The sequence below is a fragment of the Protomyctophum bolini genome (assembly GCF_963924005.1).
Source record: "Protomyctophum bolini genome assembly, chromosome: 13".
Lineage (NCBI taxonomy): Eukaryota > Metazoa > Chordata > Actinopteri > Myctophiformes > Myctophidae > Protomyctophum > Protomyctophum bolini.
The window spans coordinates 4,508,711-4,531,846 of record NC_137874.1 but is presented as its reverse complement, the minus strand read 5'-3'; the positions used below and the strand labels follow the sequence as shown (position 1 = coordinate 4,531,846).

The 23,136-nt window shown below is 46.3% G+C and overlaps 1 protein-coding gene across 1 annotated transcript in view; it reads right to left on the bottom strand.

The window, feature by feature from the left end:
- The window catches only part of fam222ba (family with sequence similarity 222 member Ba), a gene marked incomplete at its 3' end in the record, with an annotated part of 73,814 nt that overhangs the window by 866 nt on the left and 49,812 nt on the right, over positions 1-23,136 (bottom strand). The window contains 8 exon segments of the mRNA XM_080781003.1: positions 6-117; positions 201-261; positions 263-486; positions 712-856; positions 858-917; positions 919-1,053; positions 1,055-1,091; positions 22,710-22,838. Of these exon segments, the coding sequence (XP_080637129.1) occupies positions 6-117; positions 201-261; positions 263-486; positions 712-856; positions 858-917; positions 919-1,053; positions 1,055-1,091; positions 22,710-22,795 (860 nt within the window). The 5' untranslated portion in view covers positions 22,796-22,838.

The following is a 23,136-nucleotide window of genomic DNA, read 5'->3' as shown; positions in this document are numbered from 1 at the left end:
GGTGCTGCTTGATGTCCTCGTGGTGGTGGTGGTGGTGGTGGTGGTAGGCGGAGGCCACGCAGGGCGGAGGAGGAGGAGGGTGGTGGTGGTGGTCGTTTCCTCCGTGCACGGAGGACCCTGGAGCAGGCGCTGATGAGCAGGTTGCGGCTGATGGGGCTGCAGGGGTTGCAGGGGACGGCGATCTGCTGCAGGCCCCCCGCCTCGCACAGTGGTGGCGCCCTGCTGCGCCTCATGGCAGAAGCGGTTGATCTGGTGCACGATGGGCGCTCAGGTCCGCCTGCTGGTGGTGGCGCCCCCCCCCCGGTGGCGGAATGGTCGAGGTAGTAGAGACGGTAACGTTAGGTGGAGCGTCGGCGGGGGGCAGCTTCCTGGGAGGCAGCGGTTGTTGTTGTTGTTGGATCATGACGGCTGTGGCGGTGTTGTTGTTGTTGGGGAGGAGGAGGCCGCCCCTGAGGGTGGCTCCTCGGTGCGGCCCGTCGCGGCGGGCTGAGACAGAGTCTGGGGGGAGGAGGGGGGGCCCTGCTGCTGGGGGTCCATGGGCGGGGGAGGAGGAGGAGGAGGAGGAGGAGGCTGTCGGAGACCCTGAGGGAGCATGTGCAGCGTGTGGTGGGGGGGGCGCGTGCAGGGGAGGCGGCCGCTGGGGCGCTGGGCGTTCAGTAATAATAAAGTGCTGCTGGAATCCGGCGCCCCCCGGTGGTAGCTGTTGGTCACGATGAACCTCAGCGGCGGTGGCGGCGTTGTGGGGGCGGTGGTGCTGCTGCCGGGTGCCGTCGAAGTCCTTGAGGACGCCCAACTTGACCGTCGCGTGGTGGTGGTGGTTGTCGACGACCTTGACCACGGCGAGGAGGCCGGCCTTGGGCGCTCTGAGACGCCGGAGGGTACGGGCTGTAGCGCTGCGTCCTGCGGTGTCGGCGTGCCGCCGGACGTGTCCAGCCCGTTGACCGTGCGGCGCACGTGGTTCCTCTGGGGCACCTTGACGCTGCTGGGGAAGATCCGGATGCAGAGCGGCTGCTGCTGGGAGACCCTCTTAGCGAACGCGTCCAACTCGGCGGAGCGTGGGAAACTGAGCGGATCTCATCCTCTGCTGTGTGGTGTCCCCTGTGGTGGGGGGGGGGGGTGGTGGAGAGACACAGAGAGAGAGAGAGAGAGAGAGAGAGAGAGAGAGAGAGAGAGAGAGAGAGAGAGAGAGAGAGAGAGAGACAGACAGAGAGAGAGAGACAGAGACAGAGACAGAGAGAGAGAGACAATTTAAAATCATACACATCAAAAATGTAGTTATCATGAATCATACGTAAGCTATAAGAACATAACAGTGGAATATATACACAATGAAACTATGCATGTATACAGTATACAGTCTAGTCTAGTCTAGTCTAGTACATGTCTACATAAAAATGCTATCTAAAATGACATGCATTGAGCCCTTTGCATAAGGAGCCTGCCTGTAAGGTCATTCTGGGCTAGGGCAAGTGCTATACGGGCCAGAGAGAGAGAGAGAGAGAAGAGAGAGAAGAGAGAGAGAGAGAGAGAGAGAGAGAGAGAGAGAGAGAGACAGAGAGACAGAGAGAATTTCTTCACTAAATGTAAAGAAAAATATAAAGAATTTGAATCCACCATGAATAACTCATCACTCCAATATGTTCTGGGAGAACAGGTCCAAATGCACAGTTTTGGCAGCAAAAAACGTGTGGAGTTGTCATCAACTGAGGGACAGCAAGTGGACGGAAGTATATCTGTCTGAACAGGGTCATTAAGTTGCTGTTATGTTTATGTTTGTTAATTTATTTTCATTGTAAAATTACTACTGTAAAATACTACTGTATTGCTTGTTGTTCATTATTATTGTTGGGGATGTTTGTTGACTTTGTTTTGTTGTAGGCTATGTATACGCTTTGGCAATGTAAAACATATTTATCATGCCAATAAAGCCTTTTGAAATTGAAATTGAAATTGAGAGAGAGAGAGAGAGAGAGAGAGAGAGAGAGAGAGAGAGAGAGAGAGATAGAGAGAGAGAGAGAGAGAGAAAAGAGAGAGGCGAAGGAAGAATGGAACAGGGGAGAGGAGGAGGAGGCACAACGAGAGAGAAGAAGTTAATCTATAATGTAAAGACAACACGGCAGATTCTAAAAGGGCAGATCAGTGGTAATCTGAGCACCAGAAACGAGAACCCTGCATGATTTGTTCTCATGTTCCGCACAATCCGGCATTTCCACGACGACACAAAAAAGCCAACGACACAACACGCAACACACAACACACAACAGCCCCATCTTGCACTGACAAAGGGATTTTATTTTATTTGAACAGCGTTAACGGAAAAAAACAATGTTGCAAGCAGCCCGTTTTACGACTCGTCTTCCAACCGCCAGCCGCCAGCCGCCGCCACAACGGCAGCATGCAGTGACTTTTATTGAGGTCGCGGGCAGCCTCTTTTAGTGGTCATGATTTACATACCGTACGCTATAGCGTCGCGGAGCAGTATAACTATTTCAGTCACCGGGAAGGACTCCTCCTCGGGCTATGGGACGTTGTTGGACCGCCTCGCTACTGAATCACAGGCTATACAAAGAGTGAGCGAGGCACGGATGATCCGGGATGCGACACTAGCTCCTCTCTTTGAAAGCGTTGTTTCAGGAGAGGCGTTGGAAGATTTGTCAACAGGGCTTTTCCTGAAAAGCGACGTGCTCATGCGTAAATGGACCCCCTCCGCGGCTGTCTGGCCATGATGTTTGGGGGGTGGTGGAACAGATTGTTATCCCTCAGTCATACCGAAGTGAGGTGCTGAAACTGGCACATGATAACCCACTTCCTGGTCACCTGGGGATTAACAAGACTTTTGATCGTATCTTGCGGTACTTTTTCTGGCCAGGCCTAAAGGGTGATGTGCGTCAACATTGCAAAACGTGTCATGTATGCCAGGTTGCTAAAAAGCAGTTCATCTCTCCTTATCCACTTTATCCAATCCCTGTTATTGGTGAACCGTTCGAGCATGTGCAAATTGATTGTGTTGGGCCTTTGCCTCGCACTAAGAGTGGTAACAAATTCCTCTTAACTATAATGTGCACAGCGACTCGTTTTCCTGAGGCCATCCCATTGCGTTCCATTACAGCCCCAGCTGTTGTTAAGGCCTTGGTCAAGTTCTTCTCTATTTTCGGTTTACCTAGGGTGGCCCAGTCTGACCAGGGCTCGAACTTCATGTCACGGGTCTTTGCGCAGGTCATGAAACAACTTCACATCACACATGTGTGCTCGAGTGCTTATCACCCGCAAAGTCAGGGAGCCATCGAGCGTTTCCATAGGACATTAAAGTCTATGTTACGTACCTACTGTTTGGAGTTCGAAAAGGACTGGGATCTCCTCCTCTTTGCCGCTCGTGAGGTGGTACAAGAATCCCTCGGCTTCAGTCCTGCCGAACTGGTGTTTGCACACACAGTCAGAGGGCCCCTGAGGCTTTTGCAGGAGAAGTGGCTGGCCGATAGCAAACCTCAAAATCTGCTCGACTATGTGTCCAAATTCCGTTTCAAACTTCACCGTGCTTGTGAATTGGCTAAAGAGAACATGACCGTTGCACAGGGAAAAATGAAAAAGTGGTTTGACAAAGATGCAAAAAGCAGGAGTTTTAGTCCCGGTGATAAAGTTCTGGTTTTGTTGCCCATTCCTGGCTCTGCTTTGCAGGCACGTTATGGTGGCCCTTATCTGGTCAAAAAGAAGGTTGGCGATCGAGACTACATCATTGACACCCCTGAACGTCGGTGACGGAGTAGGCTGTGTCATATTAATATGTTGAAGCCTTATTTTGACAGAGTCTCTCAGCCTGATTCCAACCCTTCTGATGGCACAGGGGTCAGTGTGCCACCTGAGCTGTCCAGTGGAAACGGTGATCCTGACAAGGTAACTCTGGCACTGTCTAGCAATGCCAGTGTTCCTCCCTCTGAATCTCAGGATGACCAAGATGATATTGTAGGTATCTCCACTGATGTTACTCATGGGCGATTTAGGAATTCAGAAATGCTTGCTAATCTTCATAATCCCGTTAATCCCGAAAAAAGGCTTCGTCTCCAGAAGCAGGTGAACTACATGCTGGAAAATGGCATAGCTGTACCTAGCATAAGTGCTTGGAGTTCACCATGCCTTTTGGCCGCTAAGTCTGATGGCTCGGATCGGTTTTGCACCGATTATCGAAAGGTGAACGGGGTCACAAAACCTGACTGTTATCCTTTGCCTAGGATCGATGATTGTGTTGATAAAGTTGGTTGTGCCAAATATGTCACGAAACTCGATCTACTAAAAGGATATTGGCAGGTGCCGTTAACGCCTAGGGCTCAAGCTATATCCGCCTTTGTGACCCCTGACGCTTTTCTAGAGTACACGGTAATGCCGTTTGGTGTTCGAAACGCGCCAGCAACGTTCCAGCGTTTGGTCAACACCGTTTTGTCGGGGTTATCGGGCTGCGAGGCTTATTTGGATGACATTTGTATTTATTCCACTACGTGGGATGAACACATCCAACAACTTCGTGAAGTATTTGGCAGGTTGAGTGAGGCAAATCTCACTTTAAATCTTGCCAAATGTGAGTTCGGGCAGGCTACAGTGACATACCTCGGCAAAATTGTGGGTCGGGGTCAAGTTAGGCCTGTACATTCTAAAGTGGAAGCGAAAGTACGCTACAAATGGTCTCCGAGCTGTCAGCATTCGTTTGATTCTATTAAAGCCTTGCTAACTAGTGCTCCAGTTCTTGCTGCACCGGCGTTCGAGCGGCCATTTAAACTCGCTGTGGATGCATGTGATGCAGGGGCGGGTGCGGTCCTACTACAAGATGGGGAGGATGGGATTGAGCATCCGGTCTCGTATTACTCCAAGAAATTCAATCGGCACCAACGTGTGTATTCCACAGTGGAGAAAGAAGCGCTAGCGCTTATTTTGGCCCTAAAGCATTTCGAGGTTTATGTGGGTTCCTCCAGTGAGCCTACCCTCGTCTTTACTGATCACAACCCTCTCGTTTTCCTGAACCAAATGCGGAACACAAACCGAAGGTTAATGAGGTGGTCTATCTTTATGCAGTATTTCAATGTGGAGATCAGGCATATCCGTGGCAAGGATAATGTCCTGGCCGACACATTGTCACGCTCTTTTTCTGATGAGTGAATGACCTCACGTTGCACTCCCGGTATTCACCATCATATGGTGGGGGTGTTGCGTGTGGCCATGACATCACTCACACACACACACACATACTCAGTCATTCAATCATTGTCTGTGCTAACTCTCTGTCTCTCCTCCCCACTCAGACTGACACACCCAGACTGGCATACCTGCAGCAGATTCCCCTAATTGTCATCTGCTGCAGCCCTCTCTATAAAAGCCAGCCAGCTCAGTGTCATGGCAGACACAGACCCAGCAACATCTCAGTCCCACACCATGTCAATACTTGTTTTGAGTTTACTTTAATTTACTTTAGTTTGGCCTGGGGATGACCGGCAGTCTTTGTTTTCGTTGTTAGTACTAGTTGGTTGTAAGTTAGGCGGGGGGGGGGGGAACGGCTTCGACGTCCCTACAGGGGGTGGCCTGGGCCCCCCCTCATTCTCCTGTGTTTGCCGGCATCTCCAGGTCTCCCTCTATTCTTCTAAGCTGGTAAAGTACCGCTGAAACGTATGTATTGTTTAATATTTTGGTTGCTCACATGTTTCCAGTAATTTGATCCCTGTGGGGAAGTTTGGTTAATAAAAACCGTCAAACTTGTGATTTCGTGATGTCCTTCATTTATGTTGAGTTCTCCAATTCGAGCCATTTGTGTTATTTATGCACTTTGCTTGGAGACCGCAACATGATGGGGGCTCGTCCGGGATGCCACGGATGACCCCCCCCGTGGCTGCTGTGGGGGGGAGAGAGATATAGAGAGAGAGAGGAGGAAAGAGAAGAGAGAGAGAGAGAGAGAGCTCACATAGCTCCATGACAGGCAGCACACAGAAACAGTAATCAGACACAGCCAGCTGTGGGAACACCTCCATGGTCCGCTCACACCTGCACCACAGGCACCACGACTATATTTAACACCTCCATGGTCCGCTCACTCCTGCACCACAGGCACCACGACTATATATTTAACACCTCCATGGTCCGTTCACACCTGCACCACAGGCACCACGACTATATATTTAACACCTCCATGGTCCGCTCACACCTGCAGTGTGCACCACAGGCACCACGACTATATTTAACACCTCCATAATGGTCCGTTCACACCTGCTCCACAGGCACCACGACTATATATTTAACACCTCCATGGTCCGTTCACACCTGCACCACAGGCACCACGACTATATATTTAACACCTCCATGGTCCGCTCACACCTGCTCCACAGGCACCACGACTATATATTTAACACCTCCATGGTCCGCTCACACCTGCACCACAGGCACCACGACTATATTTAACACCTCCATGGTCCACTCACACCTGCACCACAGGCACCACGACTATATATTTAACACCTCCATGGTCCGCTCACACCTGCACCACAGGCACCACGACTATATATTTAACACCTCCATGGTCCGCTCACACCTGCACCACAGGCACCACGACTATATATTTAACACCTCCATGGTCCGTTCACACCTGCACCACAGGCACCACGACTATATTTAACACCCTCCATGGTCCGCTCACACCTGCACCACAGGCACCACGACTATATATTTAACACCTCCATGGTCCGCTCACACCTGCACCACAGGCACCATGACTACTCCATGGTCCGCTCACACCTGCACCACAGGCACCACGACTATGTTTAACACCTCCATGGTCCGCTCACACCTGCACCACAGGCACCACGACTATATTTAACACCTCCATGGTCCGCTCACACCTGCTCCACAGGCACCACGACTATATATTTAACACCTCCATGGTCCGTTCACACCTGCACCACAGGCACCACGACTATATATTTAACACCTCCATGGTCCGTTCACACCTGCACCACAGGCACCACGACTATATATTCAACACCTCCATAATGGTCCGCTCACACCTGCTCCACAGGCACCACGACTGTATTTAACACCTACATGGTCCGCTCACACCTGCACCACAGGCACCACGACTATGTTTAACACCTACATGGTCCGCTCACACCTGCACCACAGGCACCACGACTATATATTTAACACCTCCATGGTCCGCTCACACCTGCACCACAGGCACCACGACTATATATTTAACACCTCCATGGTCCGCTCACACCTGCACCACAGGCACCACGACTATATATTTAACACCTCCATGGTCCGCTCACACCTGCACCACAGGCACCACGACTATATATTTAACACCTCCATGGTCCGCTCACACCTGCTCCACAGGCACCACGACTATATTTAACACCCTCCATGGTCCGCTCACTCCTGCTCCACAGGCACCACGACTATATTTAACATCTCCATAATGGTCCGTTCACACCTGCACCACAGGCACCACGACTATATTTAACAATGCCACAGTAATCATGTCTTCAGGAATATGTGAGAGGTAAAGAGAGAGAGAGAGATAAAGAGAGAGAGAGAGAGAGGGAGGAACGTGTACAGTAGTGCAGTGGTAGTTTACAGTAGTAGTTTATTGTGCTATATGTTTTCCTGTTTGTTTTTAACTTGTTGATTGCTTGTTCTGTGTTCCGTTCAGCACCTTGTGACTTTGTCTTGAAAGGTGCTTTACAAATAAAATGTAGGCCTACTTTATACTTACTTACTAGTGTATTTATTATCTTGTTTAACCTGTTTAGATGCGAGACCACTATTCTACAAATGTCTTCTAAACCCTGACAGATTAAAAAAAAAAAAAACCCCTATGTTTCTATATGTCTGTGGTTCTCAAACAATTTCATCGACCAGAAGCAAAGATATGAGTTAAAAAAAAAAAAAGTTCACTGTGAAAGAATATATATTCAAAGATTTGCGCCACACTTTCACGAAAAAAAAAAAACGAAAAAAAAAAAACAGATCTACAAGGTCGCGCTACGGGCTTGTAGATCAAGCGGTCCTCCTTTATATAGTGCCAGTGTCTGGCTGCACTTCAAAATGGGGCCTTATTGCTTTTAATCCCATTTTGGGTGTTATAGCATCATGTTATATGCTTTAGCTATTGAAAAAATAGCAGATCTACAAGCTCGTAGCGCGCCACCGAGTGGCGCGCTACGAGCTTGTAGGTCTGCTATTTTTGAAAACAATCAAAGAACGACTGACATAGAAACATGGATTTTTTCAGAAAACTGTCAGGATGTGTAGACAAGACATTTTTTAGAATCTGATCTCAGGTCAGAATGGGTTATATAGAACTCCAAGGGGTGGATATAGATGGATGGATGGATGGATGGATGGTGGTGGGATTGCACGTTTCAATAAAAAAAAACAACATGGCTGCGAACATTTTCTCGGGTAATACAATAAAAGTCAGTGATAATTGGTTTAGACGAGAGAGAGAGAGAGAGAGAGAGAGAGAGAGAGAGAGAGAGAGAGAGACAGAGAGATACAGAGAGAGATACAGAGAGAGAGAGAGAGAGAGCAGCCTTTTAGCTATTGTGATAGGAGCCCAGGAGGGGCAGAGGGAGGGAAGGGGGGGGGTCTCTTCTCTCTGCCCATGGGTCTCTCCGTCATTGTCTCACTGTCACCCCGCATGGCCAAGCCAGCCTGACCTACTTAAAGGCTGCGCGTGCGTGCGCACACACACACACGCACGCACGCACACAGTCACACACACTCTCTCTCTCTCTCTCTCTCTTTAGGGACTGACAGCAGGCATGAACAGTGGTCAGCCCCTGCTGCATGAGATGATTGGACGACAGCACATATATGTATATAGCACACCGTTTGACTGTATTTGAAGGGGGGTGGGGTGGGGTGCATCATGGGTAAAACGTCATCCCTTCATTCGACCAGACCAGACCAGAGGTGTCTCGGTTATATATATACCGCCAAGCTGTGTTGTGTCCCCCCGTTTGTTTCGTTATATAGCGCGATATTATCCGCGACATCCCCCGAAATGTCAAGCGACGACGACAGAAACGGCGTGTGTTGTGTTGTTGGGCACGCGGTCCGAGCCCCTCCAGGGACGAGGAGGCACGGATAGCTTCCGTCACAGTGCTGCTGCTGCTGCCATGCTGACACTGTGACGGCTGTGTAGGAGTCGTGCCAACCGGCTAATTAATTCCCTCTTTATTTGCGAGCATGGAAAACAATGGGTAGTGATGAGAGGGGGCCGGTGTGGTGGGGCAGTGTGGGGGGCAGTGTGGGGCTGGTGTGGGGCCGGTGTGGTTTGGTGGGGGCAGTGTGGTGCGGTGCGGTGCGGTGCGGTGGGCGGCTGTGACTAACTGCTCAGCCTGCTGATGGCAGGCCTCGTTAATGCAAGGGGTCTGGGCCAACGCTCTCCATCACACAGAGAGGCCTTAATGCCTGCCAGCAAACACACACACACACACACACACACACACACACACACACACACACAGACTGAGAGGATGGACTTCACCTGTCACGGGCTGCAGGTAATGATTAATGGCCTGATTGTAAATGGCATTGTCACGTCCAATGACATGGAGGCAGATTGAATAACACAGCACAGCCCTTTTCGTTTACGCAACACACAACAACATATAGGAACGTCTAGATATTGTCGCTGCATGGGGTGATTATAGAAGGCAGATTATTCTTCCTTATACGCGACGATAAAACAAATAACATTTTTAACTATACGCTATACACTCTCTCCCAGATTAACTCTTTGTATTTATTTTTTATTTTTTTATTTTTATTGATAGATTTACACTTTTTACAGTAGTTTCACAGGGAAAGGGGAGAGAGAGAGAGAGAGAGATGGGGGAGGAAGACACACAGCAAAGGGTCGTCAGACTCGGCTCGGGACTCCCTTTTTGGAAGAATTTCCCCCCAAAAAAAAAAGAAAAAAAAATGTCCCAGATATAAATGGCATTAAATTGGTGTCAGTATAGCCTATATGCATGTCAAAACTGGGGGTCCTTTTCAAATGGGGGTCTTGCCCTGAAAATACATTTTCAGGGCAAGACCTCGACCTCGACTCTATCGGCCCCCAGCCTGGTATACCAATATAGTCAAAATATGGCCCTTGAGGAACATTAATTGGGGAACCCGAGGATTACCAGCCCAAGGTGCCTGTATATACTGGACCGCTCAGCCAAGGCCCTGGCAGGCCTCAGATGAACTGTTGGCATCCGTCGTGAAGATCGATTTAGAGCGAAAGGGGCTTTTTATCTCTCTCTCTCTCTCTCTGGCTTTTAGACAAGACGTCGTACTGTATGTGACGACCTGTCCTGGGGTGGGCTTTGTTTGGTGGAACGGCGGTGGGTTTTCAACCCTGTTTTCAACCCTGTTTTCAACCCTTTGCATATCAAGGGTCCATTGACTATTATTAATTCTACATTATTGAGCCACGCGCAGACCACCATGCATTTTCTTGCATTACACGCATAGACTTCTTGTACATTTATACGTAATGCATGTCGTATGTTTGTTTAACGATAATATTACTCTTGAGAGCATAAAATGAATGAATGATTTTTTACGCTCTCAAGAGTTAAAGATCTCCAAGGGTCCATTTGGTTACCAAACTCTCCGTCATATATAGCTCGGGGGACCACCTGGAACCCATTTTGGTGTTATGGCATTATGTTATGCTTTATAGCTATTGAAAAATAGCAGATCTACAAGCTCGTAGCGCGCCACCGAGTGGCGCGCTACGAGCTTGTAGGTCTGCTATTTTTTGAAAAATCGAAGAACGACTGACGTAAAAAGACTGGTCCGTCCCACCGGGGGACTACTAGAGAGAGGATTTGAGAAACGCCATACAACAATGAGAACAATGATGGAACACACACAGTAGGATGGGGAATTGGTGCACATCGTCAGCGACTGACCGATGATCGATTAAAAAAAAAAAGAGAATCACGTCCAAAATGGAACAAAGCAAAAGGAAACCAAAGCGCCTACGCAACGCGGCGCTAATACAAGTATAGGTCACGTGATACATTTAGCAGTTAATGTAATGAGTTGATGAGGAAGAAAATGAACGGACCATACCGACCATTAGTCACTTTCACTGCATGTATTAATATGGACCATGCCTGCTTTAGCAGAAAATCCATCATGGCTTAAAAACTATGAATCATATAATATGTATTATGCAACTATGATTAGAAGTGAAATCAGGTGCAGAGTTATGTGCTCATGTTTGTAAAAAAATAAAAATAAAAAGGTGAACATTGGGAAGCGAGTTAAAGGGACATTTCGCCCCTTTTTGCAAAAAAAAAAACATGTGTTAATGACGTTTAGAGGATTTATGTGTGTAATAATATGTGGTTTTAGATATTTTAGATTTTAGCAATGAGCCCAGCAGTGTCTCTGATGTCATGGACACTGGAAACGTGTGCAAATCTTTGAATATATATTCTTTCACAGCAAACATTTTTAACTCATACATCTTTGCTTCTGGGGGGGGGGGGGGGGGGGTTAGCCCTAAGCACGTTCCCAGGGAGGGCCACAGTCTGGCCCCTAAGCACGTTCCTAGAGAGGGCCACAGTCTGGCCCCTAAGCACGTTCCTAGAGAGGGCCACAGTCTGGCCCCTAAGCACGTTCCTAGAGAGGGCCACAGTCTGGCCCCTAAGCACGTTCCTAGAGAGGGCCACAGTCTGGCCCCTAAGCACGTTCCTAGAGAGGGCCACAGTCTGGCCCCTAAGCACGTTCCTAGAGAGGGCCACTAGCCCTATAAGCACGTTCCCAGGGAGGGACACGATCTGGCCATGCGTTCATTACGGCTAGCAGGCTTCTCTTATTAAACCAACTTTTTCCCTGAACACAGTTTAACCCCGGCGGCGCCAGTATAGCTTCAAGCTGCTCTGTCGATGACACTTTTCACACATGGGGGCAGGAAATTGGACCTGAGACTTTGGCGTCAAATTATAGACGTGCAATTTCAGACTTTCAGACAAAAAATAAATAAAGTCACATCTTCATCTCCTTTACTTCCTGCAGCCTTGCATCATCATAATACTGACTGAGAAAGAAGTCCTTCAAGTGCTGGAACCCCCCCCAACCCCACCCATACAGACCGAGAATAAAATAGGAGAGGAGAGGTATAAGCTACTAAGCTAGCCACTTTTCTCAGCAGGGTCACAAGATAAATGTCCTATTTAACCCATTCTGGGCGGGAACACCCTCTTGGTGTTTTAAGCACGATGTTATACTTTAGCTATTGAAAAAAAAAAAACAGATCTACAAGCTCGTATAGCGCGGCACTCTACGAGCTTGTATAGGTCTGCTATTTTTTTGAAACATCGTGAAAATGTGGCGCAGATCTTTGAATATATATATTCTTTCAGAGCGACTTGTTCTTTTTTTTTTAACTCAAGTCTTTGCTTCCGGGGGAGGTCCCTGGGACTACATATATTAAGACGGGGGTCGGCGGCCATAGTTACATATATTTTTGGGGGTCCTTGACGTGAAAATGTCTGAGAACCACTGACGTATAGAAACATAGGGTTTGTCAGAAAACTATCAGCATTTTAGAACAAGGCATTTGTATAGAATCGTCCTCAAGTCTAAATGGGTTAAGTATGTAGTGTACTAGTGTATACTAGGGCCGCTCTATAGTGTAGTGGTCAGAGCTTATGCCTTTCATGCGGAAATAAGGTTGTGGGTCCGTTCCAACTATGGGATTGCAAATATATCCACAGTGCAAAGCAGTGGAAGGGAGGATTCTCAAAAAGAGTCAGAACTCTTCTTCTGGAATATCCTTGGTGGATTTTCTTCTGCCATCCACATTTCGGATTTAATTTGTGCCTTTGTATATCGCGATGCTGGCCGCCACATCAAAGCTTCTGACGAGAGGTAAGGAGCGTGTGCTTGTTCCAAAGCTGTGGTGTCTGTAGCGAGTGTGTGTGTGTGTGTGTGGGGGGGGGGGGGGGGGGGGGGCAAACACCGTCTATTTAAAGTGAACGTATGCGCTAGCCCCTGGAGCCGGGGTTTATGCTAACAGCTAGCCGCAATTACAGAGTTAAATAGGCAAGAAACTGCTATTAGTAGTAAAAATGCTTCACGCCTCCACACACTGCACTATTAAAAGGGCAACTCCCAGGTACTTCTGTCATTCTGCCCGGAGAGGACACACTCTTTTTCTGTGCTCGAGTGTTTCGTTGTGTAGCGGCCCGTCGATCCATTCCTTCAGCAGCCATTACAATTTCTCAGTCACCATCCGTTTACCGCCAGCCCCCCCGGTGATAAATAACCCATTTTGACCTGGGAACGATTCTACAAATGTCTTCTAAATCAGTTTTCTGAAAAACCCTATGCTTCTGTGTCAGTGGTTCTCAAACATCTTCATGTCAAGGACCCCCAAGATTATATGTAATTGGCCGCCGACCTCCATCTGAAAATATGTTGTTCCAGAGAGACTTCCCAGAAGCACAGATTTGAGTTAAAAACTTTGGCTCTGAAAGAATATATATATTCAAAGATTTGCACCACATTTTCCCGATTTTTCAAAAATAGCAGAACTACAAGCTCATAGCGCGGCACTCGGTGCCGCGCTATGAGCTTGTGGATCTGCTAAAAAGAATGTTTCGTCGACTGCCTTTTTTCACAGACGAAAACTAAATGGGAACTACATGAACTACAAGGGACCTGTGGACAAAAGATCCAGTATAAGTAAAGACACAAGTAATTTTACACTTGGTTGCATGTAGCCGATTTACAAGCTCACAGATCGGCTATTTTCAGCAAGTGTAAGATCAGCCGCTACGACGGCATCAAGGCCCGCCAAAACGCATTGTAGTCGACTGAAATAACTGTAGATTTTGTCGACTAAAATCATATGATATTCAGTCGACTAAAACTAGATTACCACCAGTATACTAAAACATTCCAGGTGTCTATAAAATGTCTAAAACTATAAATGAACTATTCAAAAGACTATGGGCTAATATCTTGCGCCACCCCTTAATTAACCCTTATCCCTAAAACTTATTTGCCTATTTTTTTTTTTTTTACCATTTTTAAATAGTTCAAATAGCTGATCTACAAGCTCACGACGTGTAGTGTAGATGTCGATCGGCATATAGTTGAACTATTTCAAAATGATCGAGGCCGATCTGGAGCTCCGGGTGAGAGAGAGAGAGAGAGAGAGAGAGAGAGGAAACTGCACAGGGAGACAAAAAAAGATTCTGCAAACTGCAAGAGTCTCAGCGTGAGAAACGCACACACCGTGCGGGGCGTATATAGCTGCGAGGACAGCGCTCTTCTCGGAAAGCACACATGGGAAATACAAATTGAAGCTAATTATGTGAACTAGCTTTGCCCCTTTCTTCCTTTGGCTAATGTCAAGTCTATCTAGTGGAGAATAAAAAGGGATTTCATAATGATTTATAGTATATATAGTCCACGAATCTCAGCCCCAGAAGCAGAGAGAGATACGTCCCTTATGAGCCGTTTTAACCAGTTCAGGTCGGGACGGGAACCCCGGCCTCTTGGGGTGTTAAACATGAATTTAGCTGTTGAACAATATAGCAGATCTACAAGCTCGTATAAGCGCGGCACTCGGTGCCACGCTTACGAGCTATACGAGCTTGTAGGTCTGCTATTTGTGAAAGATCTTGAAAATGTGGCACAAATCTTTGAAATATATGTTCTTTCAGAGCGAACGTTTTTTTACTCAAATCTTTGCTCCTGGGGGAGGGGTCCCTGCATGGAACAACACATTTTCAGATGGGGGGGGGGGGGGGGTTGGCGGCGAATTACGTATTTTTGGGGGTCCCTTGACATGAGAATGTTTGAGAACGAACGGCTGACATCCTATATGGGGTTTTTCAGAAAACTGTGTAGACACTGTAGAAGACATTTTGTAGAATCGTCCTCAGGTGTCTAAATTGGTTAAATTATCCTTCCATTGTTAATGCCGGTCGTCTGCAATTTGCAAGTGGACCTAGACATGCTTGTCAAAATAAATGTTTTTCGGTAATGTTACTTTGTATGTCTTCTTTATGTGTCTTGGTGATTTGGAATATATTCCAGTATATTAACCCATTTAGACCAGAGGACGATTCTACAAATGTCTTCTAAATCCTGACAGTTTTCTGAAAAAAACCCTACGTTTCTATTATGTCAGTGCAGGTTCTCAAACATTTTCATGTCAAGGACCCCCAAAATAACTGGCCACCGACCCCCCCATCTGAAAATATGTTGTTCCAGGGACCTCCCCCCAGAAGCAAAGATTTGAGGTAAAAAAAAACGTTCGCTCTGAAAGAATATATTCAAAGATTTGCGCCACATTTTCACGATGTTTAAAAAATAGCAGATCTACAAGCACCGAGTGCGCTTGTAGATCTGCTATTTTTCAATAGCTAAAGGGGTTCCCGTCTGAAACATTGCATTGAAAATGTAGCGCAAATAAAATACACCAGATTTAGCAGAGATGCTACAGTAATTGCCATCCGTAGTCCCCCGACACAAGACATGAGAGGACAGCATATACAAAAACACAATGCATTTCAAAAACAGTAAAAAGAGAAAATAAGAAAAGATTTAAACTATTGCTATATGGCCTACTTTGTTGTGGACCGAGAGTCATACGCAATCACAAGACCGGTTGTTTTTTTTTAGCCACTGTTTCAATTGTCCTTTTTTGGTGGGAACCCCTTTTGATGTTATAGCATTATGTTATGCTTTAGCTATGAGCTTGTAGGTCTGCAATTTTTTTTAACTGTCAGCATTTAAGACATTTTTAGAATCTGATCTCAGGTCAAAATGCGTTAAAGAACCGTACCATTCTTCCGTGCGTTAGAATCTGATCTCGGGTCAGAACGGGTTAAAAAGCTGTGAAAGTGTTGGATTTCCCTCAGCGTTCCCTCATTCCAGTAGTGACAACCGTTTGATGGAAAGAACATTTTGACCGAAGGTATAGACTTTTAACCTGCCGTAATAGACATTATTACAGGCACCCCTGGCCTGGATAGAGATCTGGTACCATAAACCGCTGTCTCTCTCCCTGTGCATATAATATCCTTGAGTACTATAAATAATAATAAACGCGTCAGATGGGACAGATGGCCACTGCAGCGACACATGCGGCAACATGCATATCATGATTGTACGTAAGTCCTGGGCCATGAGTCACAGTATAGTGGCCTCAGTCACACGCACATAGAATGTATTCAGAATGAATGAATTCATTCCGAACAGAGATTCATATACCCAATCGTTTACAAGGAACTTGAATAGAACCATTCCTGTTCCTCAATTGTTGTACATGACCAAAGCATTAATTCGGAATAATATAACTTAAACCGTTATCCCTTAAGAAATGAATAACCGACAAACAGCTAACAGCTATACTATCTGATAAAATAAAAAATATATATATTTTGAACTAGCGCATAACCACACCGCCACCTCCACCCAAAACAACGCAGAACTAAAAGACACAGCATGAAGCGGGAGAGAGAAGTGGCGTTTGGGAAAGTTTTTTCCCGAGAGATTAAAGAATGACATTGAGGTTACGGAACGTCGGATGGACTCTAAAAGATAACTGTGTCAAAGGGGCACGGTGGCACAGTTGGTAGTGCTGTCGCCTCACAGCTAGAAGGTCCTGGGTTCGATTCCTGCTCGGGGCGCTGTGGGTGCTGGCGGCGTGTTTCCTCCTCCGCGTCATCAGTGCCCATACCCGAAGGTGGGGTTGGCGAAAGGGCCTTTCTGTGTGGAGTTTGCATGTTCTCCCCGTGTCCCCTAGGGTAGATACCCTCACAAAAACATGCAGTAATCCTGGTCTCTAAACTGCCTCCCCCTGGCCAGCCGGGGCGCCTGATGGAGGGGAAAGGAACTGGTTGGAATAACGTGTTCCTTCCACGCGCTATACGTCCAACCAGGGAAACTCCCCCCTGTCAGGTGTAAAGGAGCAACTTGGACACTCAGGCATGAAGGAAGCATGAGTTAAGTCTGTTGCTCTCCCCAGGTTGGCGGAGGGTGTGTAGAGCCCAGGATCACATTAGATGATTGACACAGGGGTGAAAAATGGGTTACAAAATCGTGGGATAAAAAATATATTTAAAAAAAAAAAAGATAACTGTATGCGATATATCAGCGCGGTCAATCAATGTCGAGGGTTTTCAGGAGTTCCTACATGCCTTCCAAAGGCAGTCAGTTTGCATGATTGCACAGTGCGCTCGGTGGTGCGCTATTCCCGAACGCGCCCAGGCTGTCACGGGGTGGTTCCGTCCAATGGAAGCCCATTTTAAAAGAAAACGTAAAGCCAAAAGCTGCAACTGGGCTAGTTGAGTTTGCGTGTGGCTCTTACGGGTCCGACCTATACTGTTGGACGGCACTCGTCAGTCACCACAGAGAGCTATTTGATAAATCACGTGCCACTGTATTGACGAGGAGTGCATATACGTCAATTCATCAGTCAGTCAGTCAGTCAGCCGTCACACACAGAATTTGCCCCGACAGACCGACACAGACACAGACAATTCCTGGTAGGTATAAGTTCAACGATTCGGTGGAGGCTTGGGGACTTACTGGGAAAGTGTGCATGTGTTCACAACAACTCACGCCAATTCACCCGCCCCGGGTGCAGGACTGGGTTACATGTTTCAGCCATACACTGCGATTGGCAATGGCACTGTAATTCGCCCGATGGGTTTGTAAATAGCACATTTTATTATGGGGGGAACTGGTGTATTTGTCTTTTTTAATGGGTAAAATAGTGCATTTCGTTGCGCATAAAATGTCTCCAAATGGCCATCTGGGCATGGGCATAAAGCACTATAGCCTACTAAGGTGACACGTGTAAAATAATACATGTATTCCAAACTCCCAGTAGCATTCGGAAAATAAAGTGTTTATATGGTGCATCTATACTGATTCAAGCGGTATACTCATATAATGGCCTTCACCGTCCTAGACTGTATTACCTTAATAAACATGGTCATGAATACTTTCTGCTTCCAGTCACTATAGTTTAAAGGGACACTTCACCCTTTTTGCAAAAAAATATATGTTAATGCCGTTTAGAAGCTTTAGATCACTTTCCTGGGGGTATTTATGTGTGTAATATGTGGTTTTAGATATTTTAGATTGTAGCAGTGAGCCTGTTGTCTCTGATGTCATGGACACTGGGCTCACTTCCTTCCTGGACTACATGTTGTCTCAGTAAGACAGCTCTCCCCCCTATCCACAAGGAGGAGCAGTGCACCAAAAAAATATGGGAATTGTAGTCCAGGAAGGTAGTGAGACCAGTGTCCATGACATCAGAGACAAGAGGCTCACTGCTACAATCTAAAATATCTAAAACCACATATTACACACATAAATACCACCAGGAAAGTGATCTAAAGCTTCTAAACGTCATTAACATATATTTTTTTGCAAAAAGGGTGAAGTGTCCCTTTAAAGTCTCATTTCTCATGTCATAATATTATTTTTTGGGAAAATTATGGTCCCATTTATAAAAAATATGACCATAAAGTTGAGTATGTTCTGGACTGACCGGCTTCATCTTACGTCCGTATCAGACCCGGAGAACGCTTTGTCCATATTTCTTTTTACAGTCTATGCTTTAAACGCAGAGTTCATAGACATCTCCTGACCACCCCTCACACTGACTGTTGAGCTGCAGTGAACCATTTGATTGTCCAATGATGGATTATGTATCTTATCTTACTTGGCTATATTGTTCACAATTGCATCGAGAGAAAACTAATGGGGCCAGTGACAAAAAAAGCACTTAATCCATTTTGGGCGGGAACCCCTTTTGGTGTTAGCATCATGTCGTGCTTTAGCTATTGAAAAATAGCAGATCTACAAGCTCATAGCGTGCCACCGAGTGGCACGCTACGAGCTTGTAGGTCTGCTATTTTTGAAAAATCGAAGAGCGACTGACATAGAAGACATTTTTGTAGAATCTGATCTCAGGTCAGAATGGAAAACTGTCAGGATGTAGAAGACATTTTGTAGAATCTGATCTCAGGTCAGAATGGGTTAAATACATCCCCCCCCCCCCCTACCTACGGCTTTTGATGTAATACAGTGCCGTCGGCTACTGATACCTTTACAGTAGCAGATATACAGTACAAAGGAGAGTCACTGTGCTGAGAGAAGGAGGGAGGACCGAAGAGTGGGAAGCAACTCATGTGGGATGTGTGTGTGTGTGTGTGTGGGGTTTCACCTGAGAGTACACAGGTGAAACAAATTAATGAACGAGTGACACAGCTAACGAGTGTCCTACAACTCACCCACCATAATGTCAGTTGTTCTCAAAGTATGTCATGTCAAGGACCCCCGAAAATGTGACGTAATTGGCCGCTGCCGGACCCCCCCCCCATCTGAAAATATGTTGTTCCAGAGGACTCCGCCCCCCCCCCCCCCCCCCCCCAGAAGTAAAGATATGAGTTAACCCATTCTGACCTTTAAAAATCTCTTCTACATCTTGACAGTTTTCTGAAAAAAAGCTATGTTTCTATGTCAGTCGTTCTTCGATTTTTCAAAAATAGCAGACCTACAAGCTCGTAGCGCGACACTCGGTGACGCGCTACGAGCTTGTAGATCTGCTATTTTTCAATAGCTATAAAGCATAACGTAATGCTAACACCAAAACGGGTTCCCGGAACAAAATGGGTTAAAAACGTTCGCTTTGAAAGAACGTAGACAGAGATTTGCGCCACCTTTTCGTGATTTCACGAAGCTTGTATGTGTAGCGCGATGACGAGCTTGTATAGTTCTGCTGTTTTTTCCAACAGCTAAAGCTTTAAAAGAACAACGGTTCAAAGTTCTTCAAAGCTATATGAGGTGACACAGATGCGTCACAGATGACGAGGCCACCTGTGGCCCCCCGTGGCCGTGCTACACACAGTGGTGATTCACGCTCCAGTCAACGAAAGGTATAACGTCAGGTGGAGGAGAGAGAGAACGCTGCAGGAGCCAAAGTGCCGTTGTATGGCGGTTAGTGGTTATACACTCAGCTGATGGCAATTAAGGCACTTAAGCACACAGTCCTCACACTCACGCTGATGTCCCCGGGGGGAGGGGGGGGGGGGCTAGACTGATTACTGTCTGAAATTACAGTCTTGATGAGTTGGAGAGAGAACATTTCACACAAAAAAAAGTGTGGGGTCAGGCTGGGATTCCACAGTGGAGAGAGAGAGAGGCGATAACTAAGAGACGAGATCCAGGATAATTCCCCCCTAGAATCCAGGATAATTCCTCCTAGACATCTATACTATAGGAGGGCATTAAAGGTAGAGTAAGTGATTTCACTTAATTCAAATATCACTTTATTTTTTTTGTTTTGTTGTGATAATCCTCTCTACTATAGAGTGCATGTGCTGACCATATAAGGAGTTCCTCCCTGTCCCCAGTTAACCCCTGGGGGTCAAAAAACATTTTTTTTCGTTTTTGACTCTCTTATCCTGATTGGACGAAGGCTTTAGGTCCCACAGCCAAAAACGAAACCTAAGGTTTTTTTTAGTGAAATCACTTACTCTACCTTTAAGCAACTAGTCCACCAGTTTACTAGTCCACTAGTAAATCCACTATAGTGGACCTTGTTGGTACTAGTTGACTACTTGATAAGAAAAAGGAAAAAAAAAGTTTATATCTTTTTTTTCCCGTTTTTGGCCTCAAGATCATAGTTCTAGTCACCAATGTACACAGGTTTTTAAATGTACAAATATTTATTTCCCCCCAAAAATAAATATATATATATATTTACACAATAGGTAGTTAAACGACTAGTAAACTCTACAACTAGTCAACTAGTAAAAATGACTAGAAGTGAATGCCCTAATCTATACTCTATACGAGACTGGATCATCACCTATATACAGTAGATATGCATATACTGTACTACTGTATATGGAGCCGGCCAGCAACTCTACGTCTGACCTCAAAACCCTTAGATCTCCATATATGGAGCTGACCTGTTCTGACACCCTGTATGTACGTACACTCAAGACACGCTCCATATAGTATGGCCAGGCTGATGCGTGAAAAAAAAAAAATCTGAATTATTTTGTGGACCCCCACTTTGGAAACCGTGGCCTTATATAGGGACCAATCAGTGGAGTTAATGTTGTCCTCATAGGGACCAATCACTGGAGTGAATGTTGTCCTCATAGGGACCAATCACTGGAGTTAATGTTGTCCTCATAGGGACCAATCACTGGAGTGAATGTTGTCCTCATAGGGACCAATCACTGGAGTTAATGTTGTCCTCATAGGGACCAATCAGTGGAGTTAATGTTGTCCTCATAGGGACCAATCAGTGGAGTTAATGTTGTCCTCATAGGGACCAATCACTGGAGTGAATGTTGTCCTCATAGGGACCAATCACTGGAGTGAATGTTGTCCTCATAGGGACCAATCAGTGGAGTTAATGTTGTCCTCATAGGGACCAATCAGTGGAGTTAATGTTGTCCTCATAGGGACCAATCAGTGGAGTTAATGTTGTCCTCATAGGGACCAATCAGTGGAGTTAATGTTGTCCTCATAGGGACCAATCAGTGGAGTTAATGTTGTCCTCATAGGGACCAATCAGTGGAGTTAGTGTTGTCCTCATAGGGACCAATCACTGGAGTGAATGTTGACATGTCAATGTTCACGCATATCGCAGCGTCAATCAATACACATAATAAATTCTATAATATACGCATGAATGCCAATAAAGTAATTATCTGGGGTTACGGGGATTTGAAAAGAAAACAAGGCAAGGCAAAACAGAGCAATATTCATATGAATACTATGAAAGGCACAAAAAAACATCACTGACTACACAGCCTGGTCACTGACCACATCACTACACAGCCTGGTTACTACTGACCCACATCACTACACAGCCTGGTTACTACTGACCACATCACTACACAGCCTGGTTACTACTGACCACATCACTACTCAGCCTGGTTACTACTGACCACATCACTACACAGCCTGGTTACTACTGACCACATCACTACACAGCCTGGTCACTGACCACATCACTCTAAACCCAAGCGTCTAGGTTATAAACTGTTTTAAACACATTTGTAACACTTTTTAAACGTGTCACAGTGTTTAGATTATAAACAGAAGAACATGTTTAATCGCCTGTAACACTTTTTAAACACATCTAAACGTGTTTAGTTTTTACAATCAAAGTCAGTCATATTATATAGGTGTTTAGAATTTGAACACTATAGGTGTTCTCGTGAGGTGTTTGAGTGAACTCGTGTTCTACTGTATTTAATGACCATTAATAAACATTTGACATTTTATTATTACTACAGTATAGCTATATTACACACATGGTGTTAACAAATAATAATACTAATCCCGGTAAAAAGCACATCCTCTCTCTCTCTCGTGTATAAGGCATGCTTAATAATCTGAGTGCAACACTTTCTCCTCGCTGTGTCTCTTTTTGGTTTCAACACATGAAGACAAGAAGAGATTCTTGAATAGTAACCAGTTGGCCCCCGTTCTCTCTATCTGATGGTTGTGGAGGAGAGAGCGGGCAGCAGGCTTTTCACAGCCTGGCTTTGTGTGTGTGTGGGATGGAAACAGTAGCGTGTGTGTGTGTGTGTGTGTGTGTGTGTGTGTGTGTGTGTGTGTGTGTGTGTGTGTGTGTGTGTGCGTGCGTGCGGTCAGAGAGCGGTGTATACTTGCATTTCTGAAGTCCAGTGTTCATCTGCGTGTGTGGGAGAAGCTGGAGCGAGAGGTCACCTGGCCCCGGCAGACAGGCCAGCATTTCACACAGACACTAATGCAACATGGGGGGAGGACACTCGCTTCTCCTCACACTGCTGAGAGAGACAGAGAGAGGGAGAGAGAGAGAGAGAGGGGGAGAGAGAGAGAGAGGGAGGGAGAGGGGGAGAGAGAGAGAGAGAGAGAGAGAGAGAGAGAGAGAGAGAGAGAGAGAGAGAGAGAGAGGGGAGGGTTGGGAGAGAAGGCAGAGGGAAAGGTCAGCGAGATCAGACAGAACTGCAACACAAGGCAGCATTTTGGTGCTGCACAGCTGATACTGATGAGGGCCGGGCCGGGGTCCAGACTCGTCTTTAACCCATTCTGACCTGAGATCAGATTCTTAAA